The 25,258-nt window shown below is 46.3% G+C and overlaps 2 protein-coding genes across 12 annotated transcripts in view; both read left to right on the plus strand.

Annotated features, from left to right (window-relative positions):
- Positions 1–3,220, plus strand: part of LOC128769685 (rho GTPase-activating protein 12-like) — a 32,268-nt gene extending 29,048 nt beyond the window's left edge. For 3 of the 8 annotated variants that reach the window (XM_053883608.1, XM_053883610.1, XM_053883611.1), the window contains 7 exons: positions 26–128; positions 197–316; positions 474–572; positions 631–708; positions 773–907; positions 1,076–1,181; positions 1,322–3,217. In XM_053883608.1, the coding sequence (XP_053739583.1) occupies positions 26–128; positions 197–316; positions 474–572; positions 631–708; positions 773–907; positions 1,076–1,181; positions 1,322–1,496 (816 nt within the window). In that variant the 3' untranslated portion in view covers positions 1,497–3,217. Of the gene's footprint in view, positions 1–25; positions 129–196; positions 317–473; positions 573–630; positions 709–772; positions 908–1,075; positions 1,182–1,321 lie in introns of all 8 variants that reach the window. The other 5 variants (XM_053883607.1, XM_053883609.1, XM_053883605.1 and 2 more) reach the window with 3 other exon arrangements.
- Positions 3,221–4,004: 784 nt separating this feature from the next.
- Positions 4,005–25,258, plus strand: part of LOC128769186 (contactin-associated protein-like 4) — a 43,607-nt gene continuing 22,353 nt past the window's right edge. Inside the window, exons 1-4 of one of the 4 annotated variants that reach the window (XM_053882595.1) lie at positions 4,005–4,462; positions 5,250–5,383; positions 17,333–17,443; positions 21,664–21,857. In XM_053882595.1, coding sequence (XP_053738570.1) covers positions 5,299–5,383; positions 17,333–17,443; positions 21,664–21,857 — 390 coding nt within the window. In that variant the 5' untranslated portion in view covers positions 4,005–4,462; positions 5,250–5,298. The other 3 variants (XM_053882596.1, XM_053882598.1, XR_008416363.1) reach the window with 3 other exon arrangements.

The following is a 25,258-nucleotide window of genomic DNA, read 5'->3' on the forward strand; positions in this document are numbered from 1 at the left end:
CTCTCTGACCGCATGTTGGTCTCAGGCCTGGGAGTCAGACGAAGCCATCGAGGAGGACCTGCCCGAGTCGCCTGGTCCAGAAAAGCATGACAAGGAAAAGGAGCACCGAGACTCAAAGAAGAACAGAGGTCAGCAGCAGAGAGCGAAAATGAAAGCAACATGGAGTTTCTGAGACGCGTGCTTCTGTCCTCCGCAGCCATGAAGAGCTCGTCCAGCGTGGATGCCACCGACAATAAGAAGACCAGACACAAGCTGAAGAAGTTCCTGACCCGCCGGCCCACGCTGCAGTCCGTCCGGGACAAAGGCTACATTAAAGGTACAGTAGATAAACGTGTGTTGTGATAGCGTGTGTGTTGTTCCAGCTGTGGCGAAGTTGAGTTGTTAAGTACTGAGCTCAGAAGTGTCAGAAGCTGTATCACAGATCAAAGTCTGCCCTGATGGTCTTCACTGTCTCGTCCGTCTCTCGTCCTCAGATCAGGTGTTCGGCTGCAGCCTGTCCAGTCTCTGTCAGCGAGAGAACACCACAGTTCCCAGCTTCGTCCGGATGTGCATCGACCACGTGGAGAACACGGGTGAGAACACAGGAAGTGACCATGTGACTCCGGCGTCACTGACACCTGCCCCCCTCAGGTCTGTTTGTGGACGGGCTCTACAGGGTCAGTGGGAACCTGGCTGTCATCCAGAAGCTACGCTTCGCCGTCAATCACGGTCAGTGACTCATCGACGCTGGCGTGGTGGTTCACTTCTGACCACTTCTGGTTTCTGGATCCAGATGAGAAGGTGAACCTGGCGGACGGGAAGTGGGAGGACATCCACGTGACGACGGGGGCGCTGAAGATGTACTTCAGAGAGCTGCCTGAGCCGCTCTTCACCTACATCTTCTTCCACGACTTCGTCAGCTCCATCAGTGAGTGGACACTCGCTCGCTCGCTCCTTGCTCCCTCTGACTGATGACATTGAGTATTGGAATCGTTCATGACGCGAGTCATCGTTCTTGCTCGACTTCCTAACTAGCCAAGTGTTGACCAGCTGCTCCGAGAACATTCAAATGTTAACTGTGCTGTGTGTCCTGCAGAAATCCACGACTACAAGCTCAGAGTTCAGTCCATCAAAGATCTGATTCGACAGCTTCCAGAGCCAAACCACGACACCATGCAGGCGCTGTTCAAGCACCTGAGGACGTAAGAGACCAGACACACACAGCCACACATGCAGGCAGTCATGGACCCGCGTGTACTCACACACACACACACACACACACACACACACACACACACACACACACACACACACACACACACTGAGGTGTCTGTCTCTGCAGGGTGGTGGACCACGGCGAAGAGAACCGGATGACCTATCAGAGCGTGGCCATTGTGTTTGGGCCGACGCTGCTGCGGCCTGAGACCGAGACCCTGAACATGGCCATCCACATGGTGTACCAGAACCAGATCGTGGAGCTCATCTTGCTGGAGTACGAGAACATTTTCGGCCGGTAGACGGAGGTGTCCCTCTGAACTCTTGACCCGAGCCCGTTTGGTGCCTACTGTCCTCCTCCCGACTGACTCTCATGAGCCCAGCTCGCCGACACTTTGGACCAAGCGTGTTTCTTTGCACTTTTCCGTGCCACTTCACTGCGACGTTCAGTCCGACACTGGAGCCGGAGGAGTCATGTGACCTGCATGGGGTCACCAGAGGTCAACCCATGATGATGAACCCGAACTCTGATAAACACTATAGGAGGGTTCTGTCCTCCACACGCTTCTTCTTCACTCACCGCCACTAGGTGGAGCTGCAGCTTCCAGGTATCAAGTTTTAGAGGCGACTGGTTTGGAACTGATGACTGGGACGTTTACATGATCACATGATCCAGGTCTGTGATGGAGACGTCCAGAAAGAGGTCATTAACTCTGAAAGCTGAAATAATTCTTCCTTTTCAAGTTGATGTTCTGAGTGCAGAAGCTGACACACAAAACACGGCCAAACATGGGGAAACAACAACAAATGCTGATGGCTGAACTCCCGAGAGCAACTCTCCAGTCGCACAGTAGCTCAACAAACACAATGCTGAGTCACTTTACGCAACACAACACGACAAACAACCACAAATTTCAGCGCAGCTGAATCTCGCTACAGAGACGAGCTCCAGACTCGGAGTCACTTCTCTCTTTAACTTGACTGTCATGTTTTTGTTGAGCTGTTGTGTGTCCTTTTAGGGGTCAGTTGTTTTTAATGAGGAGAAAGACAAAAACTGCTGTGGTCACCATCACCAACGTAACTAGCAACTAAACTGCTTGTAATGCGGACGCCTAGTTAGCCTGTTCTCTGCTTCTTACCTCTGACGCATCTCATGTCTCTCGCGCTTCTTCAGGTACTCTGCTTCAATGTTTTAAACCTCAAAACACTTTTGTACATTGCGTGCGTCGTGATGGCAGGCGGATGGATGGATGGGCAATAGTCGTGAAATACGTGTGTGTGAGGCAGGTGTGACCAACCTGCGGTGATGAACTGTTGACCTGAGGGGCAGGTGAACTGAGAATGTAACGTTGTCGGTCTTCAAACTGGAATAAACCATGACAGACTCTGAACTGTCGCGCATGCTGCTTGGTCACTGTGAATGTCTCTCATCTCTACTCCAGAGTTCTGTCATAAAGAGCCGCAGAGATGCTGGAGGAGGACGAAGATGATCAGTGTTTCCGGTGTTGTGGCTCCACAAACTGCTGTGCCGATGATAAACCTCTCTCCTCTGGATTCTATCAAGCAGAAGCAGCCAGGAGGGCTTTAATTTGTGTTTCCATCAGAGAAGATGCAGACAGGAGTAGAGTTTAGAGAGGACCGGATGGAACCAGAACCAGTGACTGTGCAAGCGACGTCGGACCTTCAGTCCATAACTTCCTTCACGAGTGAGTTAATCCTGACAAACAAGTCTTTAATCCTTCTGAGGGCCTCAGATGAGCCTGTTGTTCTGAGCCGATTTGACAATTTATTGTCAAAAAATGACTTTTACTGATGCGTTTGAGTAAGTTAACTCATCTTTAGTGCGATGAATTGCGATTGGAAAACGTTTCTATTGACAGCCCTGATTTATGAATCCTCTTTTCATAACCAAGGACTGAAACCGCCGAGGTGGCTTTATTTTCATGTAGCCATTAGCACAACAATGCTTTGTAGCTGAGCGCAAGTCACTAAATAATTGTTTATATGAATAATCTGGAAGTTTCTTTAGCCAAAACTATTTCATAGAAAAATGTCTTCCTCTTCATGTCGACTCTTTCGTAGTTAGTATAGTATAGTAACGGTATAAAAAAAAGATTTTTGATAGATCTAGACGCAGAAGAGGTCTGATCTTTCATCACTCGCTCCGTTGCCACAAACAACCTGTCGTCACTTTCATCATCTCCCCACGACCTCAACCCTTCACCACAACAATTAGACTTTGAAAAGAGAAGCAGACTTATTTTTAGATGGATCTGGAAACAGGTCTCACAGTGGTGGAGGGCAGGCGGCAGCGGCGGCGTGTCGGCTGGAGCCTCGTTATTTAGGTCTTTAGCGTCCATGCTGATTAATAACGTCATTTAGTGGCGGGCTGCTTAACTGCAGAGCTCTGAGGAATCATTTAGAGGAAATGAGGTCATCACAGAGAGAAGCGGAGTTATGAGGAGGCCAGCTCCCGCAGCGCTCGCTCCTCCATCTGACTTGAAGTTTGACATCATGAGCAGCGATGTGGTGCCACTTTTCCCTTCATGAGAAAAATGCCTTTTTTTTTCATTCTTAAATCGTTGAGAAAAAAATATGTATTTTGATGTCTGCCATAGCTCCTCCCACTTCTCCCACCTGCAGCTTCAGACAGGTAAACACCGTGTTTGAGTGTGTCACTTGTGTGGCACTTGGTTTGTGTGGCACAAGGCGTTTGAAATCTTTTAAGTGAAAGAAGTATTTCCAACTAAGCCAAGTGGAGTTTTACCACAGCGATGCTAACCATTTCTCTCCGACAGCAGTGTCCTGTTTCGGTGTGGGATGATGAATTGATTTGGTATCGGGCTGATTTATTGGGAAGTTCATTCCTCCACCTCAGTGAAAGCTCCCGCAGTTGTCAGGTCGCAGTGATTTAGATTTGCGTCCCGGGTCGGGTCTGAACTCTGCTGAGAGCAAATGAGAATATAAAGCGGCTAATTAGTCTTCCTGCAACATTAACAGCGGTAACGACCCGCTCATTCATCAGGGCTTCGCTATTCTCCTGTTGTCAAGGCAACAAGAGAGCCTGTCTCTAGGGAGCCCCCTTCTGGTCCTCACTGGCTAGTACTCATCTGTTGCCGGGCCACAGAGTCAGTGGAGGGAAGCCAGAGCATGTGAGCCATATGAACCTACTTCAGACAGGAACCAACTCTCGCCTCAGGACCTGCTTTTCCTCCGAGCAAATCTCTGAAGATCCGTTGACATTTGGCTGATGAAGACGGCTCGAATGGTGAGAGGAAATGAGGCGTTTGAGAGTCCGCAGGACCAGACGTTTATATATGTACGTGTGTGTGCTTTTATATATATATATATATATATATATATATATATATATATATATACACTCTTTGTATAATATATTTAACTAGTAAATTAACACATTTAAATGGTAGATTTTCCATTGTATTTCACGTGTTAACGTTGTCCATTTAAAATGGTCAATAAAAATTTAATAAAAAAAAGATGGCGGCTGTCGCGAACTACGGAATTTCAGTGTCGTCCCTTGTAAGTAATTTTATTGTGTACGTTGGCTCAATATCCAGCAGTTCAGTTGTTCAAACGTTTATTAAAAGATTATTATATTGTATTATTAAGATTATTTATTGTTTCTGCATGAATTTTAATTTTTAAAAAAACGAAATGGAAACTGGTGTGTTCACGGCTCGCTAGCTCATCTGCTAGGCGGCTAATCGCGTTGCTTCAGTTCAATATGAAGTATTATTATTCATATATTATTATTACTTTTACATTATTTAGTTATTATGAGTTACATGAAGTTATTGAAACAGTGTACGGTGTGATTTTTTTTGTTTGTTTTAACAGTGGTGTATTGAATAAGGAGTCAGCTAATCGGCTAGGTGGCTAATGATATTAGCTGTGCTCCGGTCTGTCTGCTGAACTAAGGGTTTTATTTTTGATTTCTCCATCTCTCCCACTCTGTCTCTGTCCTCCTCCTCCTCCTCCTCCACCGCTCTCTCCTGTTCACTCCCTCTCTCCCTTCAACCCTCCTTCCTGAGCCTGAGCGCAGAGCTCCGGGTGTCTGTCCTCCTCACCTGCTCCATCATCATGGACTTGTCTTCTGCAGCGCTCGCTGGATTTACCGCTCAGGTGGTTCTGGTTCTGTCCACCGTCAGCGGAACCACCGCAGAAGGTAAGCAGATTCCTCCCCACTTCTGACGGAACGAGTCCGGCTGTGGACGCTCGCATCTCCCGGTTGTTGTCGAAACGTGTTTCTGTTTTTTAACTTTCAAATTCATGAGACACTTCAAGTCTTATGATGTATGGTGCGTGACATTGCAGCGGAGGCGAATATTCGTGCGGTTCCTGGATGTTTGCGGAGGATGTTAAACATGATTTCATTTGGAGGAAGTGTCTGCAGTTATTAATAATGGAGGAAAAAAAACTGAAGCTCGTTTATCTTGACTGCAATTCTGCAACGTGTAATCACATTTATAATAACCCGATTACTTTTTTTCTTTCCCATTAATTCTGAGCGTCACCGCTCTGCTACTCACTTCTCATTTGAATTATGGTTATTGGATTATGTGACATACATCAACACTTGAGTTTAAGTGATATTAAGCACAATTTAAAACAAAAAAAAACTGCAGTATAGATTCAAAACGTCATAGATAAGATAGTTAATGACCTGGTCTGTGGGTGAAGAGAGGAGAAGATGAAGGTTTTGTCCTGCGACCAGGTTGTGCCACAGGAAGAACCAGGGACACCAAACACTGATGGTTTGGTGTGTTTCATTCCTGCACAGAATGATGAGCTGAAAGTGCTTGCTGTCCCTGAATGCATCTCGATGATGACACTGAGATCAGTGGTGTGTTTGTGACAGTGACATTGAAAACCTCTTGTGAGGTTTATTCTTTCCTGCAGTGCACTTGTTGACATTTAGAGGCAGGTGTTCATTCAAAAGCCTGCGGTTTTTCATGAGTGAAATGTGCCTTTGCAGCCACATTGATTCCCTTATGATTTGAATAATGAGAAACGCCGTTCTGTAGCACGACGGTGGTGTGTGTTTGTTTTCACTTGATTCATGTCTCAGCCCGGCACCTGTGCGGGTGTGCTGTCGCCTCACCCCCTAAGGGCCGCTGGAAATGTGCCGGCTCCAGGTTGTTGCTGCGACTTTGACCTCGTTGTGTTCGTGGACGGAGGGGAAATTTGGGTTTTATCCAGCGCTGAAGCTGCGAATGTGTGCTCAGATGATGGAAGGAGTGATGACGTTGTTGCCGTAACAGATGGCGCCACTGTGTTGTTGCTGCAGCACCTGTTTCTTTGCCCCCTTCTGCCTTTGCAATTGAGTTGTTGTATTTTTATCCAACAATCCGGTGACGGAGGCTGCGGGAAGGGAATTTAGACGGACGTCACTGGAGGAGACGGTGAGCCGAGAAGTTCATTGACCTTAAGCTGAATTGTTGCTGGTGTTTCACTCTACGCATCCACGCCGATAGTTTTGTTGGAGCAGACTGTGCCCTCTGAGAAAAGGATGGAGAGGAAGGTGTGTGGAGCTGGTGGAGGCGGTCTGACTTAGCTTTGGTTTCTGTCCAGCTCCCAAGGCTGCAGCCTCTCAAGACATCTTGATTGGGTCATTTGGATCTGTGGGGGTGTGAAGGTCCAGGACCTGAAAATCCCTGAGGATGTCCATGAAAGTGCATCACTCCTCCAGTGAGACTTGATGCTTGTGGTGTCAGAGCCAGACCAGATGCGAGTCCTCCACATCTCAGTGCCACTCATTTGAAGTCATGACCTGGTTTAACACCTTGACATGAGCACCACCAACTTATGGCAGAACATCTCTGGATTTGTCTATAAAAAGATCCCTCTCAATAGTTACATCATATTTCATTGTGCTTCCCCTGGAAACTTGGAAAACAGTTTAGATCCTGGAGAAGTGTCAGGCGCAGTTTGAGGCAGGCGGTCGTAATGTAACGGTTAATGTGTGTAAACACATTTTGGGAGCTGATTGATCTCGCTGAATGGAGTGGAGAGATGGGGTGACAGAGGGCAGAAATGATGAAACCTCTCCACGCATCCGTCTGTTTCTCCTTCTTCTCTTCCTGCTGTTGTTCCCTCTTCCACTGCTCCATTTCCTCTCCTGCTGTTTCACTCAGATCTGCTGCAGATTCATGTTTCACTTGCTCCCTCTCTTCTTGTTGTTTCCCAGCTGCTTCCCTCGCTTCTCACATCCCTCCTCCCCTCGCTGGCTCCGTGGCCTCCTGATGTTTCTGGATCAGAGAGCTGCTGCTGTGTCACCGACTCTTTCCACCAGTTTCTTCATCTCTGCTCCCTCCATCTCCTCTGTTTCCCTTTCTCAACCGGCAGCTTCTTTTTCTTTTTCAAGCCTTCATGTCTTCTTCTTCCTTCAGTGTGCAGGTGGGCAGCAGGGAACTTCTGGACATGCTGTGTTCATGATCTTTTAAGCCGTCGTGGGTCCCGCTGCTGCTTTTGTCAACCTGTTCCTGAGAGTTCTGTGGCAACACACCTGCGTATGTGAACAAGACAGTTCTGTTGCCGTGCTGTATTGCAGAGATCCTGCAAGACATGTGAAAATGTTTCGTTCTCTCCTGTGGATGAGTCTGATTGAAAGGAGACCTGGAGTATTTTTGAACCTCTCCTTCGCTCGTTGTCCTCAGCGGCCTGATCGCTCCACTGTAATGAGCTTCTGTAGGGAAACTAATGATGCTCCGGAACACGGCCGCACGCTGCTCCTCTTAAAGACCACGTTTGATGCCAACTTTGATCCTCGCTTCACCTGTGACAGAGTCACATTACCGATCATTAACCCCTCGCTGGCTGAGTTCAGTCGTGACCCTTGAAATAGGTTTGGGCTGAAGAACTTCTGACACCACGTGGAGATGATGACAACTGCCATCTTTACCAGGGCTGTATGTCGGCAGGTATCTTGGAATAGGATACGTTTCCCAATACAGGAGGGATGATACAATACGTTGCGATGAGTTGCGAGTTTGGCAATATATTGCTATAGGAATCAACATTTTAGCAGTGGGAAATCGGATAATGCAGTACAATATTGTGCCATGAAAACCAGTTTTATTTTATGACGTTAGTCCAGTTAAATTTTGCTCTCTCACAGAGGAATGATTCGCTCCCTTGATCAACAAAATAACTCTAGTGCGCAAAATGAAAACATTACTTTTAAACATGCCACAAATGCAGCAGCATATATATGTATTAAATATCGTTGTAGACAACTTCAAATATCAAGACAATATCACACAATAAAGTATTATTGAATGTATTATTTGATTAAGATTGTTCACCCCAAATATCGGTACAATATCGGGGAATTAAGTATCGGGATATTTGAGCATGTAGGCATTTTCTTACGGCCCGTTACGTCAGATTGCTGAGTTCACTTGTTAACATGGTGACATCAAAGAAGACTGATCTGTCATGATGTTTTTAGTTTTACAGTTGTAGAATCTAATGCTGAAGCACCGGTTAATGCCCAGCTGGTCAGAAGGATGTGCTGTGTGTTTCCGTTGTTGCAGAACTTTCAGAGTGACTTCCCAGAGGGTCTCTCATGTCGCCCCGGAGCTAGAGTGAGCGGACCGGCGCTGTAATCCAGGCCTAATAACAGATAATACAGGGAACACTAAATGACTTTAATCTCCAGCTAATAGAAGATAATTCACCTCCTCGACTTCACCGAGCTGCTGCCTATTTGCATTTCCTCCACTCGTGAGTTGTCGAGGCGAGCTCAAGCGGAAACTGTCTCCATCCGCAGCAGGAGGTGGAAAACAAACTTGAGGTTGCAACTCTCAGAAAAAGACAGCAGTCATGCGACAGCGTTGCGTGTGCGACGGTGATTTGCGGACTCTTGAGGCAAAGGTGAGCACCACTGCGAGAGACGTCAGCCACTGGATCCACTGTGAAACAGTCGGTGAAACACTCTATTTTTCAATCACGGCGTCCTGCGCAACAAGTTCTTACACGCGCTTCCCCCGCGCTGATGAAGTCAATTGCTCAGGAATTATTTATCTGGAGCATTTTCGCAGCAGCTAAATGAGTTACAGTGAATTATTAAAAGGCTGGCAGCTCGACGCCAATCCGAGTGTGTTATTGCTCATCAGACGACGCCCTCTCAAGCAGGCGGTGATTTAAGCCTGGAAAGCTCTGGGAGAATATTAGAGGCGCTTGATTAAATCTCTCAGCTCATCTATTTGAGGATTACACCGTCGAGGAAATCCCCGGCTCGGTGTGTGAGCTCAGCAGCCTCTCGGTCGCGGCGGGTGCCGCCTGGACTTTATTGCTTCTCACTCTGTTTGAGACCTTGTGAAGGCGCAGAAGTACAAACCTGCTTGATGATTCATGAAGCGCCAGCATCAGCCAGGGTTGGCGAGGAGGATAAACGCTTCATCTTTCTTCTTCACTGTCATTTATGGAAATGCGAGGCCATGAATGGAGTGATGAAGTCAAGGTTAAAGAACGGATGGGAGGCTGCCGTTCATGAATGTGGATCACCGGGGATCATAAAGAGGCGCTGACAGAGAACAACGAACCTGCCGTTACCAAGGAGGACTTTTGGACCGGCGTGTGTTCACATCTTCTCCCTGAGGACGGAACAGTAGCTCCCCGAAAAATGAAGCCTGAATCAAGCCTGTAGCAGGCAGCTGCTGAGTTGCCCTGTGAAACTCTTAACCTTTATTTTATCTCCTTTCCCAGATCAAGTAGGGTCCCGTACAAGGAATAGAACTGATTCATTACTCTTGATTTCATTTGTGATCAATAGCCATATTTAATCTACTTACACGTAAACAAACCAATACCTTGCGAAATGACATGTAGCCATGTGATTATCGTAAAAAAATGTATTTGTCATTGGAAAGTCCAACCAGCAGCAGAACCAGGTGCAAGTCATGTTCATCAAATTTACTAAAGAAAAAAAATACACTTGATGCAAACTGTTGAGAAAATTGGAAAAACTGAATCATATTCTGAATGAAATAAATATAATATTAACCATGTCTAATATCACCAAATTAAAATTAATATTTTATTGAAACTCCAAAGGAGATATAAGTACAGTGTAAATGAAAGTATCACCACATGAGGTTCTAATTAATTTTCATGCTTTCATGAACAGTGTAATCACTTTCTTTATAATATTTTCTTTTCAAGTACTTCTCCACAGTTGGTAACTGTCACAGATTTGCAGCTGTCAAGTCAATTCAGTGACACACTACTGCCACCATATGTGGCTAATGTATTAAAGCTGAGCGTCTCTCAGCTCAAAGGTGTAAAACAAAAAAACCTTTAGCGGGGCACTCGCGACCCAACCATGGCCCCCGACTCTATGGTTGGAAATCACTCCTCTTCAGCCACAGTGTTATTCTTTCCTTTGTGAGAGCAGGAATCTCCTTCAGTTGGAGCGGCCCCTACTGACAAACCCATCAACATCTCTGTTTTGTTTCTTTGGTTTCAATTGATTTTTGGGGGCGTTTTCTGATTTTTTTATCAATGTGTAGTTAAGTGTGACACGCTACCTCTCCTCAGTCATTACGCACTCGTCCGTCCCATCTTCCTCGTGTTTCCTGCTCATCCGTCCTCACTTGCGTCTCTGTGTTCAGACTGTTTGGCTAATGTAACATGGTGCTCAGGCTTTGACCCTGCACATGTGTTATGTAAGTGCTGATTAACCCTGCGTTCATGCAACGTTGACCAAGCCAACATCACAGCGCATCAACATCATCTTAGGGGGAGGGACTTCTTATACTCAGAAAAAAATCCCTGGGGAGAACCAGGTTGACTACAGGGGACGTTTTGAGGCAGTTCGGTTATATTGATTTCAAAACGTTTGTTTTGAGCAGCTCAAATGTCTTAAATAGAAGTTAAGAAAACAGTCCTTAAACAATATAACTTTCCATGTTTTACATGCTGGAGTTCCAACTTTTATACAGTAACGTTATATAACATTAATTTGAATTTTCTACGTTTTTAAGATTTTATGAGTGAGGAATGGAGATTGACAGTAGTGTAGCGTCTTCAGTCACCTGTGACAAAGAAAGAGCTGAGCCAGAAGGCAAAGCTTTCCATTGACTGGTAAAGTTCTACTCCCACCTCTTGTCACCAGCTTTTTTTAACCGAATGATCTGCTTAGGGATAGAAGCTCAGTGATCCAGGAGAGACTTGGAGTAGTGGTATGCTGCCAGGACAGGTGGAGGAGGTTTCTGGAGAGACGGGGGCTCTGGTCCTTGTCTCAGCAGGTTTTTCCTGAAGAAACATGACCAAACAACCGCACATGTTGACTGCCATCTTGCTCATGACACTAGAGGGAGCAGTGAACAACTAATTCTTGTAGTTAAATGTCTTGTTGTTATGGAATCTCTCACTGACCTATATGATCCAGGACTGATCGGATCTCGCTGACAAAGATGTCTTAGTGACGGTTCTAGCATGAGGGCTCCCTCACGTGTGAGTTTGAGGTGGAATGTCTTCAGTGTTTCTGCAGCATCTTCCATTTCTTTTCCCATTTTCTAGCCCAGCAGCCTCAGAGTTGTGTACGGCGTCTATCTGCTTTCAAGACACACCACCTCACATTTCCGCGGTGATTTAACTCATGAGATGAAGCAGGAGGCAGAGAGCGGGAGGAGAAAGAGATAGGGGACCGAAATGAGCAACGAGGGAGGAGGAAAGTGGGAGGACGGATGAACGGCTGCGGCCGAAGAGAGAGCGATCAGTGTGAGTAAAGGGATGAGGGAGGCAAGCAGGGATGATAAGAAAGTGTCGAGCTAATCGTTTCTGCTCTGACATTTTCCACCAAGTCTTCAATTTCACCCCTGTTGGTTTTCCAGGGGCGTGTTTGCATGTTCCCTCAAACCCCGCCGAGCCCTTAGAGCGTTGGGGTGACTAAAAATAGTGACATGCTGATGATGGCGATGACATCGGGCTTCAGCTCTCAGAGCATCTGTGTTTGACCTCTCTGAGACAAATGGTTGTTGACGTGCAGCTTATTATGTTTTCTGGCACGTTTTGTTGATGATCGCCTCGCTGCCTTTCACCGGCAGGAGCTCTCGCTGGCTCGTTCGTCGTGCTGCCAGCTTCTTTATGTGAGAGTGAAGTGTGAAATGATCTGGTAGACAAATGTCAGGAATGTGACTCTGTGTATCTCAGGCACCATCAAGTGGTTGTAGTGTAGAATACAGCCGGTTGATGGAAGTACAAGTGTTGGCTCCTGATTGATGTGTTTGACAAGTGGCCAAAGCGTGAAGGTTGTCGGTTTGAATCCTGCTTGGAAAGCTCATGTGTTCAGCCTCACTCCAAATTGTCAACAGATGTGTATGAAGTCACTTTTGAAAAGTGCAAGTGACGCGTCAGTCGTTGCGCAAAATGTCGTTTGAAAAAGTTATTGTTTTAAGCAGATGTGTTTTTGTTCAAGACGAATGTGAGTGTCGTCGTGTGTTGGTGAAGTTTTGTGTCTTTTAATGAGCCGCATTTTGGGTTGCTGCTCAGTGTAGCTCTGATTTGGCTCCTTCAGAGTCAATTCCACAGCTGCGACCGTCAGAATTTTAGAAAGGACTGACAATCTTCCTCAGCTAGTTAACGTCGTTGGCAATCCTGCGCTTGGCTTCTGGGAAGTCCCTAAACAGCCGAGGAAAGATGGAGAACATCAAATTATCTGCTGAGAACTGCTTGAAGAGCACTTGAGAACTGAGAGACACACACACACTGTTGGAGGCAGGGGTGCCTTTGTCACAACATCCAATTTTTCTGTCTTTGGTCTCTTGTTTTTGATGAAGTTTTATAGCAGGAAGCAGCATGCTTCTGGGGTCATCGCTTCACTAGCTTTCAGTGGAAACCATTTTTGATAAGACTCATGGAAGTTGCCGTGGAAAAAACAGGGTTTTCTGCCTAAAATCAGGGCGTCTCATTTTCATTCTTGGATGATGCCCTGCTGGCAAAACAGCTGGAAGAGGCTAGGCGACATTACATTGCTAGAATAATCTAAAGCAATAAATGTGAAATGAACGACAAAGTCTGCTGCTGAAGGAGAGTGAACGCTGAGTACTGAAGCAGCAACAGTGAGTAGTTGTGAGAAAGCAAGTCTTTGCTATCAATAAGTCAATTCTGGAGGGGAAAAAGAGAGCTGACAGAGGTGAAAGTCCGTCTTATAAGTCGTGACAATCTTTCATAAATATAAAATCATGTGGAATATAAAGCACATTCATGGTTTCAGTCCGTCCCTGGAAACACCCTGATGTCAGTAAAGTCATTGTCCCACAATGGTTCCTATTCTTCTTCTAAAGAGACTCATTTGCATAAAAATACTTTCCCTTCTGGTGCACGGCAGAGACGTTCATTTTTATGAATCCCGAGCGTCCAATTTGGTGTTTAATTTCTGAAATAAATTAGATTTGCTTGAACGGAGTGAAAGGCCTTTTGTGGCGTGTTTTATTTGAATGACAGAACCAAATTACCCCGCGTGGCACTTTTTGTTTTCTCTCCTCGGAGACGTGATCGTTTGCTGCTCGGTGTTGGGGAAACATTTCAGGCAGTAAATCCACATTATTTACCCGACGCAGCGCGTGAGGCGCTGATACGTCCTGATCACCTCCCCGCCGCGGCGGCAGCTCGCCCTGCGGCGTCGCCTCAGAACCCATGTTGGATTTCAGACGGAATATTTTGGGCGCATTGTTTGTGTTTGTGAAGTGAAAATCCTCAGCAGTTGTGTTGCCGGTGTGTGATGTAACCCCAGGAGTGTAGAGATGAAAAGCTGCTCTGATGGGGCTTGTCGCTTCTCAGATCACTTCATTTGTCTCCCACTCAGCCTCCCACACCGCCGCCATGAGACACAATCATCCCGCTGATTGCCGCGTCCTTTCAAATGCAGAGGCAGATTTTGCTGCAGAAGTTGTGTGTGTGTGTGTGTGTGCGGAGGCTGTGACACGTGGATCACTGCTGCGCATCAAAAATTAATCACCCGCAGTCGGCTGACGGCTGCTGGGATTGACAGCTGGACAGCGCTAGTGACATGAAGAACAAATATTCTTCTTGTTAGCAGCGAGCAGCGGCAGGTGCTGCCTTTGTCAGATTCATTTCCAGCCAGAGGCGGGGAGTGGGGTGAGGCTGAGATAACACACGTCAGGTAACATCTTCATCAAACCACTGGAGGATAGAGAACATATTCCACTCATGATATCATTGGCCATGATCTGTTTGTATGCAGGTGATGTGTTTCCGTTTATGGCTCGGGATCAGAGTGTGAACTTGCCCTGATGGAGATCAGCACCTTTAAATCGGATGCCAGTAGAGATGAGCAGTCTTCACGTTATAGAAGACTGAGGTGGAGATCAGTCCATCCATCCATTCATTCATTCATTCATCCATCCATCCATCCATCCATCCATCCATCCATTCATTTGTCTGTCCGTCCATCCATCCATTCATTCATTCATCCTTTCATCCATCATCCATCCATCCATTCGTCTGTCAATCCATCCATCCATTCATTCATTCATCCTTCCATCCATCCATCCATCCATTCATCTGTCAATCCATCCATCCATTCATTATTTAATCCATCTGTCTGTCCTTACATCCATCCATCATCACCCATCCATCCATCATCATCCATCCTTCCATTCATCCATTTGTATGTCCGTCATACATCCGTCTGTCCATCCATCCATCCATCATCACCTATTCATCCATCATCCATCCATCATCATCCATCCATCCATCCATCCATCCATCATCACCTATTCATCCATCATCCATCATCATCATCCATCCATCCATCCATTCATCCATTTGTATGTCCGTCATACCTCCGTCTGTCCGTCCATCCATCCATCCAGCCATCCATCCAGCCATCCTCTTGTTCTTCCTGTCGCTGCAAAACTGGTGACCACAGGTGAGAGTAGAGTCCTCCGTATTGTGCAGAGCTTTGTCTTTTGGCTCAGCTCTTTCTTCAACACAGATAGGGTCCTCATAGCCAAAGACGTTCAGTCCATCTCCTTTGTTCCCGCACTGATGAATCAGACCCCATGATGCTGGATGTCATCCCTGACCTGGGCTGGACCACCCTCACGCTCAGGTGTGCACTGACTCACAGACTCGGTCTGTGATTGCCGACAGAACCACGAACCAGAACAGGTGTGAAGGAGAGATTTTCTAATGCACCTCTGTCAAGCTTTTTGTCTTCACCGAACTGGTGAACAAAAGGCTGATGTCAGAGTTGACGAAACACACAGGAGCAGTTGTGTTATTCCGAGGAGGAACTTGTCAGACTGTCTCAGTCCAACACCGACAGGGTCACTTTTGTGGTTCAGCGGCTGCACCACTGTTTTCCTCTCAGCTGTCTGTGTTTTGCTTCGCCGGTCACACTCAGACGATTCTTAAATGCCAGAACTCTTCAGTTTTTTAGGTTGTGCGACATTTTTTGAATGCAAATCTCATCCCCCTGAGGGCTCTGCCTCTCCTGGACCGTTTCAGCACAACTAATTATCCCTAACGCATTATTCAGAGAGCAGAACTGAGGATGACTGAATTGAATTTCAGATTTGTTTTCACTGACTCAACTGTTGGAGTTGAGTAAGTTGTCTGGAAATTAGGGACAAGTAAGTTAATACTAAAGCAGTACTTCTCAATTATATTTTGTTGCACCCCCCTGAGGTAGAAGTAAACATTTCGCGCACCCCTCCAACTCTCCGCTGCCTCTGTAAATAGTATCATTTGTCTATAAAATTATCATAAGTACACTGTTGTATAACAGCGAACAACAAGTAACATAGCTCAACTTCCAATGAAGAATAACTTTATTAACATTGTTTTTCTCTGTAACAGAAAAGACTTAAAGTGCATCAATTTGCCTGATATTTAAAAACTGGATATGTAATTACGATATATTCTAGTACGACAAAAAAGTATGTTTCCCAATGGCACGTGCGACCTCCACCCACCAGAGAGTGCATTGCCTCCATGAAAAAAAAGCCTCCTGTAGTTGTTCAGTCTTTTGCAAGTTAACTTCCCCCTGTGTTTATCAGTGCGGCTGGTTTACAATGACGCAGCAATTCTGCTTAAACTGCGGAGTCATCCGAGCGTGCTGGACGTGCGGCACATGGCAGACAGAGACCAAGAGCTGTCGAGATGAAGCACAGTAGCACTGACAGAGTAATCAAAGTTAAAGACTTGTTGTTGAGTTGTGGGTCGAGATCGAACTCCAGCGTGAATCACAGTAATTGGCTCTTGACTCGCTGGTGAGAACAACATCCATTAAACCGCCGCAGACGGTGGGAATGTCAGTTAGCGAGAGCTGCACTGAAAGAGTGTTACCGTCCGCCCTCTCTCACTCTCTCTCTCTCTCTGTGTCGTCCTGCAGAAGCTCATGCTGTTTGTGTGTGTCGCGGCTTGTCTGAGCCACCAACTTCTCTTTACTTATGTAGCCATTAGCATGGTGTTTAAATTCACATTTTAATTTGGGGTAATTCAACCTGGTTGGTAAGTTGTTCCAGTGCCTGAAGCAGCAGTTTGATGTATCTTTGAGTTTTTAAATTCCATCATCGCCTTCAAACACCCACTCCGACTGCTTTCACGGTCGATCGAGATGCGACGCTTCAACTCAACAACTTTTAAAGCACAAAATTGTTGCTACTCCAGCCAAGAGGTTGAGTTGTTTGCCGCACCTGCTGTTAGGAACCACTCGCCGATTGCTGAAGAGGAATGTCGGGCTCTGTTTACATCCAGCCTCCAAATTCACTTTTCCCTTGTTTACGATGCTCGCTGGAGCTGCTGGCCCTGCGGTTTGCACTCACAAATGTTGCGGTGTCATTCAGGGTGAGAGCCGACACGGAGGGAGTGCGGTGGTACTGTTTTCTGATGGCAAAGTTGATGCGACATGCTGTTTACTGCATACCTGGATTTGCATTCTGACAGTTGTGTCTCTCATCTGAGGATGAGAGACCTTGTGACCTTGTGAGACCGAGAATGTTGGAGATGAAGAGAGGAACCAATGAGGCTGCGTCAGGATATTCAGTGCCTTGACTTGCATCTCGCCAACATGAACAGCCAGCGTTACATGATAATCTTTCTCCACGTGTCTTTGACACTCTCATTGCTCTCTGTTTGGCAGCAGTGTGCGACAGCGCCCTTGTGTCCAACCTGCCTCCCTCAGCTTTCCGAAGCTCCTCCCAGCTGTCCAGCAGCCATGGTCCCAGCTTCGCCAAACTCAACCGGAGAGAAGGTGAGCACACAGTACACAGTATACAGTTGACTGTTTAAAGTTCAAACTGCTTATCTGCTCACAAACACCGACAGGCTGGACAATGCACTGGTCACTGCACAGCTTCGACTTAGTTTCCTGCTCTCTCACACGCAGCATGTTGTCCTTCAGGGAAGCATCTATACTTGTCACGTGTCTTGGTGTGTGTTCCAGAGTCGCATGGCTCTGACATCTGTTTTATTCATGTGTTCACACTTCTAATGGCCCTGAACTCAGCATCCCACTCCTTAACCTGATGTGATCTACAAGCACAGCGAGCTACTGGAGCTTGCTGTGTTTCATTTGCTTATTTATACGCAGCAGCTTATCTTGTTTAAACTGTTACAGCTGCTTGTGAAACTAGTGACCTTCTTGCCGCACTTCTGTCTAACACCATTTATGTTTCTCGATTATCACACACCAGCGAATGTGTTGGACGCCAGAGAACATGACGACAAAATGCAGAGTGTGCTGGGATTTAGAAAGTTCGGCGAAGACAGAAATAACTGGCTATAATGGCATCAACATACATAGAGTCCGCTCTGTCTCAGCGGAGAAGAGGATGCTGGGTGTTGGCAGCAAGATGAACCTGATTTGTTGTGCAGACAAACACTCAACGGGGGGCCTTGTTGTGATTTCTGACGTGCGGCTTTGACAAAACGTAGATGTTGGCTCGCTGAGAGGATTCTTCGGGGAACGCACTGGCTCGCTTTATCTCCACATCAAAGCAGGAATCATGCGGGATGACTTTAATCTGCTTTTCGCCGCCCAGGAAGGAAGCGGGAGCCTGATGTTACAGAGGACTCATCGCTGTCATTTGTTTTCCATTTTGTAAATTACAGCAAACCAGCCAGGCGGAAGTTAAGAGCGGGAAATAAAACTAGTCTTAGAAAGAGGCTCGGCAGGAAGGTCCCCGGCTTGAATCCAGCTTATTACAACTCTGTGTTAGAGGAGAACCTGACACTACGTCCTTCATGCTTTTGCAAAGTTCTCCCCAAATTACTTGGTGTTTTTCTGGAGAAACTCACTGGCTCAAAACTTACAGCTATCCAGAAACCACCTCGTTTTTTCGTCGTGAAACACGTTCTTCTTGTGAACAGTGAAGGTCGTGGGGTCGTTCATCGGCCTCCTCAGCGCCTTTCAAGACGTATCCAGCTGCAACAATCTCACGTTTGGTTTATCAGTCAGGCGATCCGCACCCTCTGGCGCACCCTCCCTCAGCAGGATCAGATATTCCAGGTGCTCGCCGCAGAAATTGATGAATAAATGAATCCATCTTATTTCCATCTCCAGCCGCCTCTGTTTGCAAGACGCCGCACCGCCTGCGCTCTCTCTCTAAGGAGCCGCTTCAATCTCAATTCATTTACCTACTTAATGAGCAGAGAGTTCTGGAACGCCACCCGCACAATAAATCCATACTCAGGATTTAATCAGGGATCCAGGAACATATTGGATGTTGTTGTTCTGGTACAGTCAAGAATAAACTTCCTATGTGAAGCGCAGATTGAATATTTATGCTTTGTTTGACTAGAAAGTTCTGTCGGGTGGAAGCCTGGTGGGAAATCTGGCCGAGTGACGGAGCAGTTTCTTTTGTTCTTGCTCTCTTTGCCAAAATTCCTTTCTCTTTCCATTTATCTTCATTTGCCTGTCTGTCTCCTGACCTTCTGCACCTTCTGTTCCGTTATCGTCGCTGGGTTCTCTCCATCTGCAGGTTTTCATGTTCATCAGTAGAAACTCATTTTGCCCGACGTGACAGAAGTGTGCGTGTTAAAACAGTTTCTATCCGCAGCGGCGATAGCCATCAGTGTCAAACAGTAATTACAGAGTTGAATAAGGAAATAATAATTGTGGCGGAAAGATAAATCCCCGAAAAAGGTTTGATTTGAAAAGCCAAAGACGTTTTTAATTAGCACATTTGTGAGGTCACAGTTCAACTTCTGCAGATATAATCTGCAGCGCGTTCTCGTTTAATTAAAGTTATTAACTCTTCGCCAGTAAACACCCGGTGAGTTTCTCAGTTGGAGACTGTGATTCTCCAACCTGGAACAAGTTTGTTAAGAGAACAGCAGGAGCTGCCTTGAACTCTGTGTAACTCTGGAGATGAAAAACAAGCTGAGCCAGAGGCTGCCTGTTTTCCTGTCCTCACATGCTCCTGATCTTTCTGAAACTCCCACTGGCTGGGCGGGCGATGCTCCAAATTTTGGTTTGTTATTCCAATACCAAGTAAACACAGAGCTTTTTAACTGAATTTCTTTCTGGGAACAGAGATTTAGAATTTAACAACTCTATTACCTGTTTGCATGAATAAGAAGCGCTAATGTTCCTTCAGAAACAGACTTTTAGCTAGGATTTTGAAACAGGGCATCCAAAACCCTGCCCCCAACCCCTGACCCTGCAGCTAACACCACTTCCTCCGGACACATTACCAGGCACAAACATAATTTTAATGTAAACCAGTGAGATGACACTACCAGTTGGGCATTATACAGGCGCTAATAATACATTTTGGGCGTCCTGCTGAGGAAACAGGGCGTCCGGTTTTGAGTGCTGGAGGGCTTCCATTTTTTCATGTGTTGGAGTTTAGGGTGTCCGCCTAATGCCCAAGTAAATAGTTTGAGCTACGAGTTTTGTTAAAACCCTTTTTTGGTTCTGTACATCTTCAATAGCACTTGAAAACTGTCCTGTGTCTCAGTGCTTCTTATTTGTCTTGATTTCTCCAACGGGCTGCTGTAGAGTGATGGGGCCCCCAGTGAAAGAGGGGCCTTCAGAGGAGGTTACTTTGACCACAGAAATCTAGATATTGATTTAATCCGGCTATTATTGATCTGATATCGATGCCGACTCTGCCACACTAATGATGAATGACTCTGTCTGCTGTTATAGTGGGTGAAATTTTGATGAGAGTGAATTGGCCGAAAGTGATTGATTGATGAATTCCTAAATCTTCCTGGACTTTACCAGTATTGCAACGGACAAAGAAGCACCAGCACCTAAGATGATCTCAGCTTTATGTTATCTCTCACACCCACAACAACCTTAAAATAAGATGGTTTCTCCCGCCTCAGCAGTTGTCTCTTGCTGTGTGTCATTTGTAAAAATGGAAAAGCGCCGTCCTCTCCTCACCTGCCGAGATCGTTCCGCCGCTCGCCGCTGCTGTCAGCGCAGCTCTGGAGCCATTAGTTTGCTGTTGGACGTGCTGTCCGACTGACACGTTATCAGGTGGATGAAATTACCCTCCAGACTCTGCATTATCATGCAAATGCCCAGTGCTCCACTTGGGCCCGCCACGCATCACCACTGTCTGTCTGTCGCACGTCTCTTCAGCTGCTTCTCTGCCCCTTCAGCTTGGTCCCCGCACTTGTCTTTCTCGACTATTCCTCTGGCTGCTAGTGCCGGTCTTTTCCTGCCTGGTACTGACTTCACATCTGTTTGCTGAGGGACTCGATGCAGAGAGAAGTTTTGCTGTGGAAATCTGATGGTGGTGTTGATTGAGAAGAAGTGAATAATGTCTTTCACTTCACTCCTGGGCCTGATCTTCTGAGTCATTTTAATTTGGTGGTTAGCTGCAGTTCACCATGATGGTCTCACCTGTCTCCAGTGATGTCACTGGATTTCCTTCACTTTCATACTTCTCCCATCAAACTCCTGACCTCCATTAACCCCCAGTTCCCTCACTGAGCCGGAACACTACTGTGTGATAGGAAGTGACAAGTTTGACAGAACATTTCACCGTAATTACATTATTCTCAATTATACTGGCGAGATGGACACGCTGAATCTTCGCCGCGGCGTTTGGCGCCACATTCTAATGGCTCCATTTTCGCCCTGCTGGTCAGACGTTTAAGAGGTCAGACTCTCCTTCCCTCCTGTCGCCGGACACAGCGGTCAGTGGAGGGAATAATAGCTTTTGGGAATTCCTAAGTTTCGGATCAGAACCGACCACTTTTCACCACGGAGGCGTAAATGACTCGCGAGCTGATGACTGCTTTTCTCTTACACTCCACTGTCAGCACCTCCTGTCCTCTGAATCTGAGGCCTCTGTTTTACTCCACACAGCATTTCCGCTGTGTCACAGGTAAACTCAAGACGTTCAGTACCAGCCACTCATCTTCCTTTTGACTGACACCAGAACTTTTCCTCAGAAGGACAGGTTTTGTCGACTGTACTTCTAAAACTCTGTTGAATGTCTTTCTTGTGTCCAGGAGCAGGCGGCTGGTCTCCCCTCGCCTCCGACACCCATCAGTGGTTAGAAGTCGACCTCGGCGGGAGAACAACAATCACGGCGGTCGCCACTCAGGGACGCTACGGCAGCTCAGATTGGCTGACGTCATATCTGCTGATGTTCAGCGACACGGGACACAACTGGAGGCAGTACCGACAAGAGGAGACTAGTGGGGTGAGTTCCGGTTCCTGACTTTAAATTTGGGAAATGTGTAAAGCCTCACACACACACACACGCTTCACCTTCAGCTTGGTCCGTTTGTCTCTGGATGTTCTCAACCCGCACTTTCACCTGTGCTCATGCTGAGATACAACTTGTGTCGCTGCTGCTTCCCCGCCAAGTATCACTCTCTATTCGGATCATGATCAGACTGTTGTCATTCTCAGTGTCGCCCCTGTTCTCACCTCGACCAGTTAAAGTCAAAGAGAGGCGTGAACCAGCCTCAGCTCTGTCAACAACAATGTAGCAGGAAGCGACGGCAGCTGTCCACTTAATGGTTATTGAACACCGCGTGTCCAGCCAAGTGTCAGTCTTGATGGTGCGAGCGCTCCATGGGGCGGACCTGCTCTCCTTCCCTCCCGCAGATGATCGATGACACTCCGCTGGGCCCGCCCCGCTGTGTCCTCGGAGAATGCGAAAGCAGAAGAAAGTCAAATCATCGCAGCGTGATGCTGATCGAACATTCACCTCAGGTTCTCTGATACAACACTTGATAATTCAGGAGAATCTTTTCAACTCGTCCTTGTAGGTTGCTGCTTTTCCCAGGAAGAGATAAGCTAAAGTTAAAAACTCGTCTACATCTGCACTGGCCACCGGCGGTTATCAGCTTTGGTCATGATGGATGGCGGCCACATTCACGCCCTCATCACATGTCGTTTAGCACAGTGATTCTTAACCACAGGGCCGGGGCCCATGGTTGGGCCGCAAGCGCCCCCTAGAGGGCCGTTAAAAGTTTTTTGTTTTACACCTTTGGGCCGCAAGACGCTCAGTTTGAGCCACATATGGTGGCAGTAGTGTGTCTCTGAACTGACTTGACAGCTGCAAATCTGTGATAGTCACCAACTATGGAGAAGTTCTTGAAAAGATAAAATGATAAAGAAAGTGATGTCGGCCTCAACAGTTTGCATCAAGTGTACATTTTTTTCTTTTTTCTTTAGTAAATTTGATGAATGTGACTTGCACCTGGTTCTGCTGCTGGTTGGACTTAGCTATGGCATATCTTTGTGATGATGATCACATGGTTTCATGTCATTTCACAAGGCTTGAAAAAATGTTTGTTTACGTCTTAGTAGATTAACTATGGTTATTAATCACAACTAAAATCAAGAGTAATGAATCAGTTGTATTCAATCAAAAAGGTTAAGAACCCCTGATTTAGCAGGCTACGCTTCCCGACTCACAAGAGGAGTGGTGCCAGGCGGCTGAGGTCTACCTACAAGGTGCAGTAGTCTAGACCCGCTGGTAGTCACATTGTGGTCCAGTTGGTGCCTGGACAGGATATAGGATCAAGTATCAAGTATTGCAGTTTTATCACTCTCAGCACACTCATCCTGTCATGAAAGTGCTTTGGTTCCAAAGCTTCAGAGAGAAGCTGCTGATCACAAGTTGAGCATTTTCCTTACATGTGGCTAATCCAGCTAATGGTGATGTCCAGGATCAGCTGTGCAATGTGGGACTTCACTTCTCAGCTCAAACATGTTGATCTGTCTCTGCTTAAACAGGAAGCCGTTTTCAAAGGGCCTCAGAAGCTCTGAGCATTAGTCAGCTGGGCTTAGAGAGACTGTCTGTGAGAGGAGTTGAAGGCAATGATGGTCAAACTTCTGGCTCCCCCTCAGAGAGATGACGACGATGAAGGAAGCAGCCGGCTGTTTTCTCTTTTGCCCCAAAAGCTTTATTCTCTCCTCCATTTGAAGCCAGAGGCTCCTTGAAAATATTGCAATCCATCTCTTCCTTATTGTTTCTCTCTTCCCGGTGCCCGGGGGAGCCAGGTCCGCTTCTTTACACTTCCCCTCAAATTTCCTCCGTCACTTTAATCCCTCTTCTCATTTTCCTTCTCCTCTCCTGCTAGTGAACTTCTCTCCACATTCTGTCCCGACTGCATTTCCCTCTGGTGCTGTGCTCTTTATTTCCTTCTGTTCTGCTCCTCACTTTTTCCCGGCTCACAGCTAATCTCTCGGCCCACGTCTCTCTGACCGCCTGTCAAAAGGCCGATGTTGAAGGATTCACTTCCTTTTAAAGTAAATGAGATTCAGTTCGCCTTTCAGAGTCGTTTCAGATGAAGGTGCTGCTTGTCAGGTCACATCACCGTGAGTTCTGGCTGTTTATTTCACTCAGGGTTGAAATAGAACCGCCGGGGATTTACCGGTCCAATTCTGGAACGCAGCATATGGATCCATGCGTGTTCTTAACAAATCATCTCAGGACGATTCAATCACCAGTGTCCTGGTTTGGAAGGAACATATCTTGACTTGGATTCTTAAAGCCAAAATAGATGATAAATACTGGACTGGAAAGTAGCTGATTCTGTATACGATGGACGATGTTTTCATACATTTTTGTTTTCATACAGTTTTAATACACTTGCCACATATGGTGGCAGTTGTGTGTCATTGAAGCGACTTGACAGCTGCCCATTCGTGATAGCTGCCAACTATGAACAAGTTCTTCAAAAGAAAAAAATGATACAGAACGTGATGGCGCCTCCAACAGTAAAAACTGTTCATTAAAGCACCTTGGAGCGTTTATTAAAATTAAAATTAATTAGAAAATTTTATGTTTTTTTGTTTTTTCTTCTTTTTTTCTTTAGCAAATTTGATGAATATCACTTGCACCTGCCTTTGCTGCTGGTTGGACTTTTCGATCGAATATCTTGGCGCTGATTTATGTCATTTCAAGGTTTTGGTTTGTTTACATGTATGGTTATTGAACACAAATAATTGTGAAATCAAATATGATCTTGTTTATTTGCTTCAACATCTCTCCGTACTAGTTTAAATAAGCCAATGTTACCTTAAGTCCTCTAGGTGGAGCTACATTGAGGTCTGGGTGGAAGAAAGTTGAGAACAGTGTCTTGTTCACTGAGCGCTCGCTATCCAGGTGGCAGACAGACACAGCGGAGGAGAGCAGCGGTGGGCGGAGGGTGGGTGGACGTTCCTACCATGAGGAATCGTCCATCACGGCAGTTTCAGTCAATAGTTATGACATCTGAAGCGTCTTAATTTTAGACTGGCCTCAGCGGATACCATGTGTCTCTGACGTCTCATCCGCACCAGAGAAGACGGTCGTATTTATCATTAGATTTGAAGGATATTAAACATCAGGGTCTGCAGAACAACGGGTCTTCTCCTGACAGACCCTGCATCGACTGGTCCTCATGACAGCTTCGTCTGATAAATGACAACGTTGATTGGACACTGAGGATATTTGCTGCTGCAGCGGGAAATTGCAGCCCATCTTTCAAGCAGTTCAGTGAAGTTTTATGAAGATAAAAGTCAGCAGACAGACACTTAATGGAGTGTAAACCTGCGTGTGGTGTGCAGGGAGGGTCACAGACAGATTAGCTGGAAAAAAAGGCC

This window comes from Synchiropus splendidus, chromosome 13 (assembly GCF_027744825.2).
Source record: "Synchiropus splendidus isolate RoL2022-P1 chromosome 13, RoL_Sspl_1.0, whole genome shotgun sequence".
In the NCBI taxonomy this organism is placed as follows: domain Eukaryota; kingdom Metazoa; phylum Chordata; class Actinopteri; order Syngnathiformes; family Callionymidae; genus Synchiropus; species Synchiropus splendidus.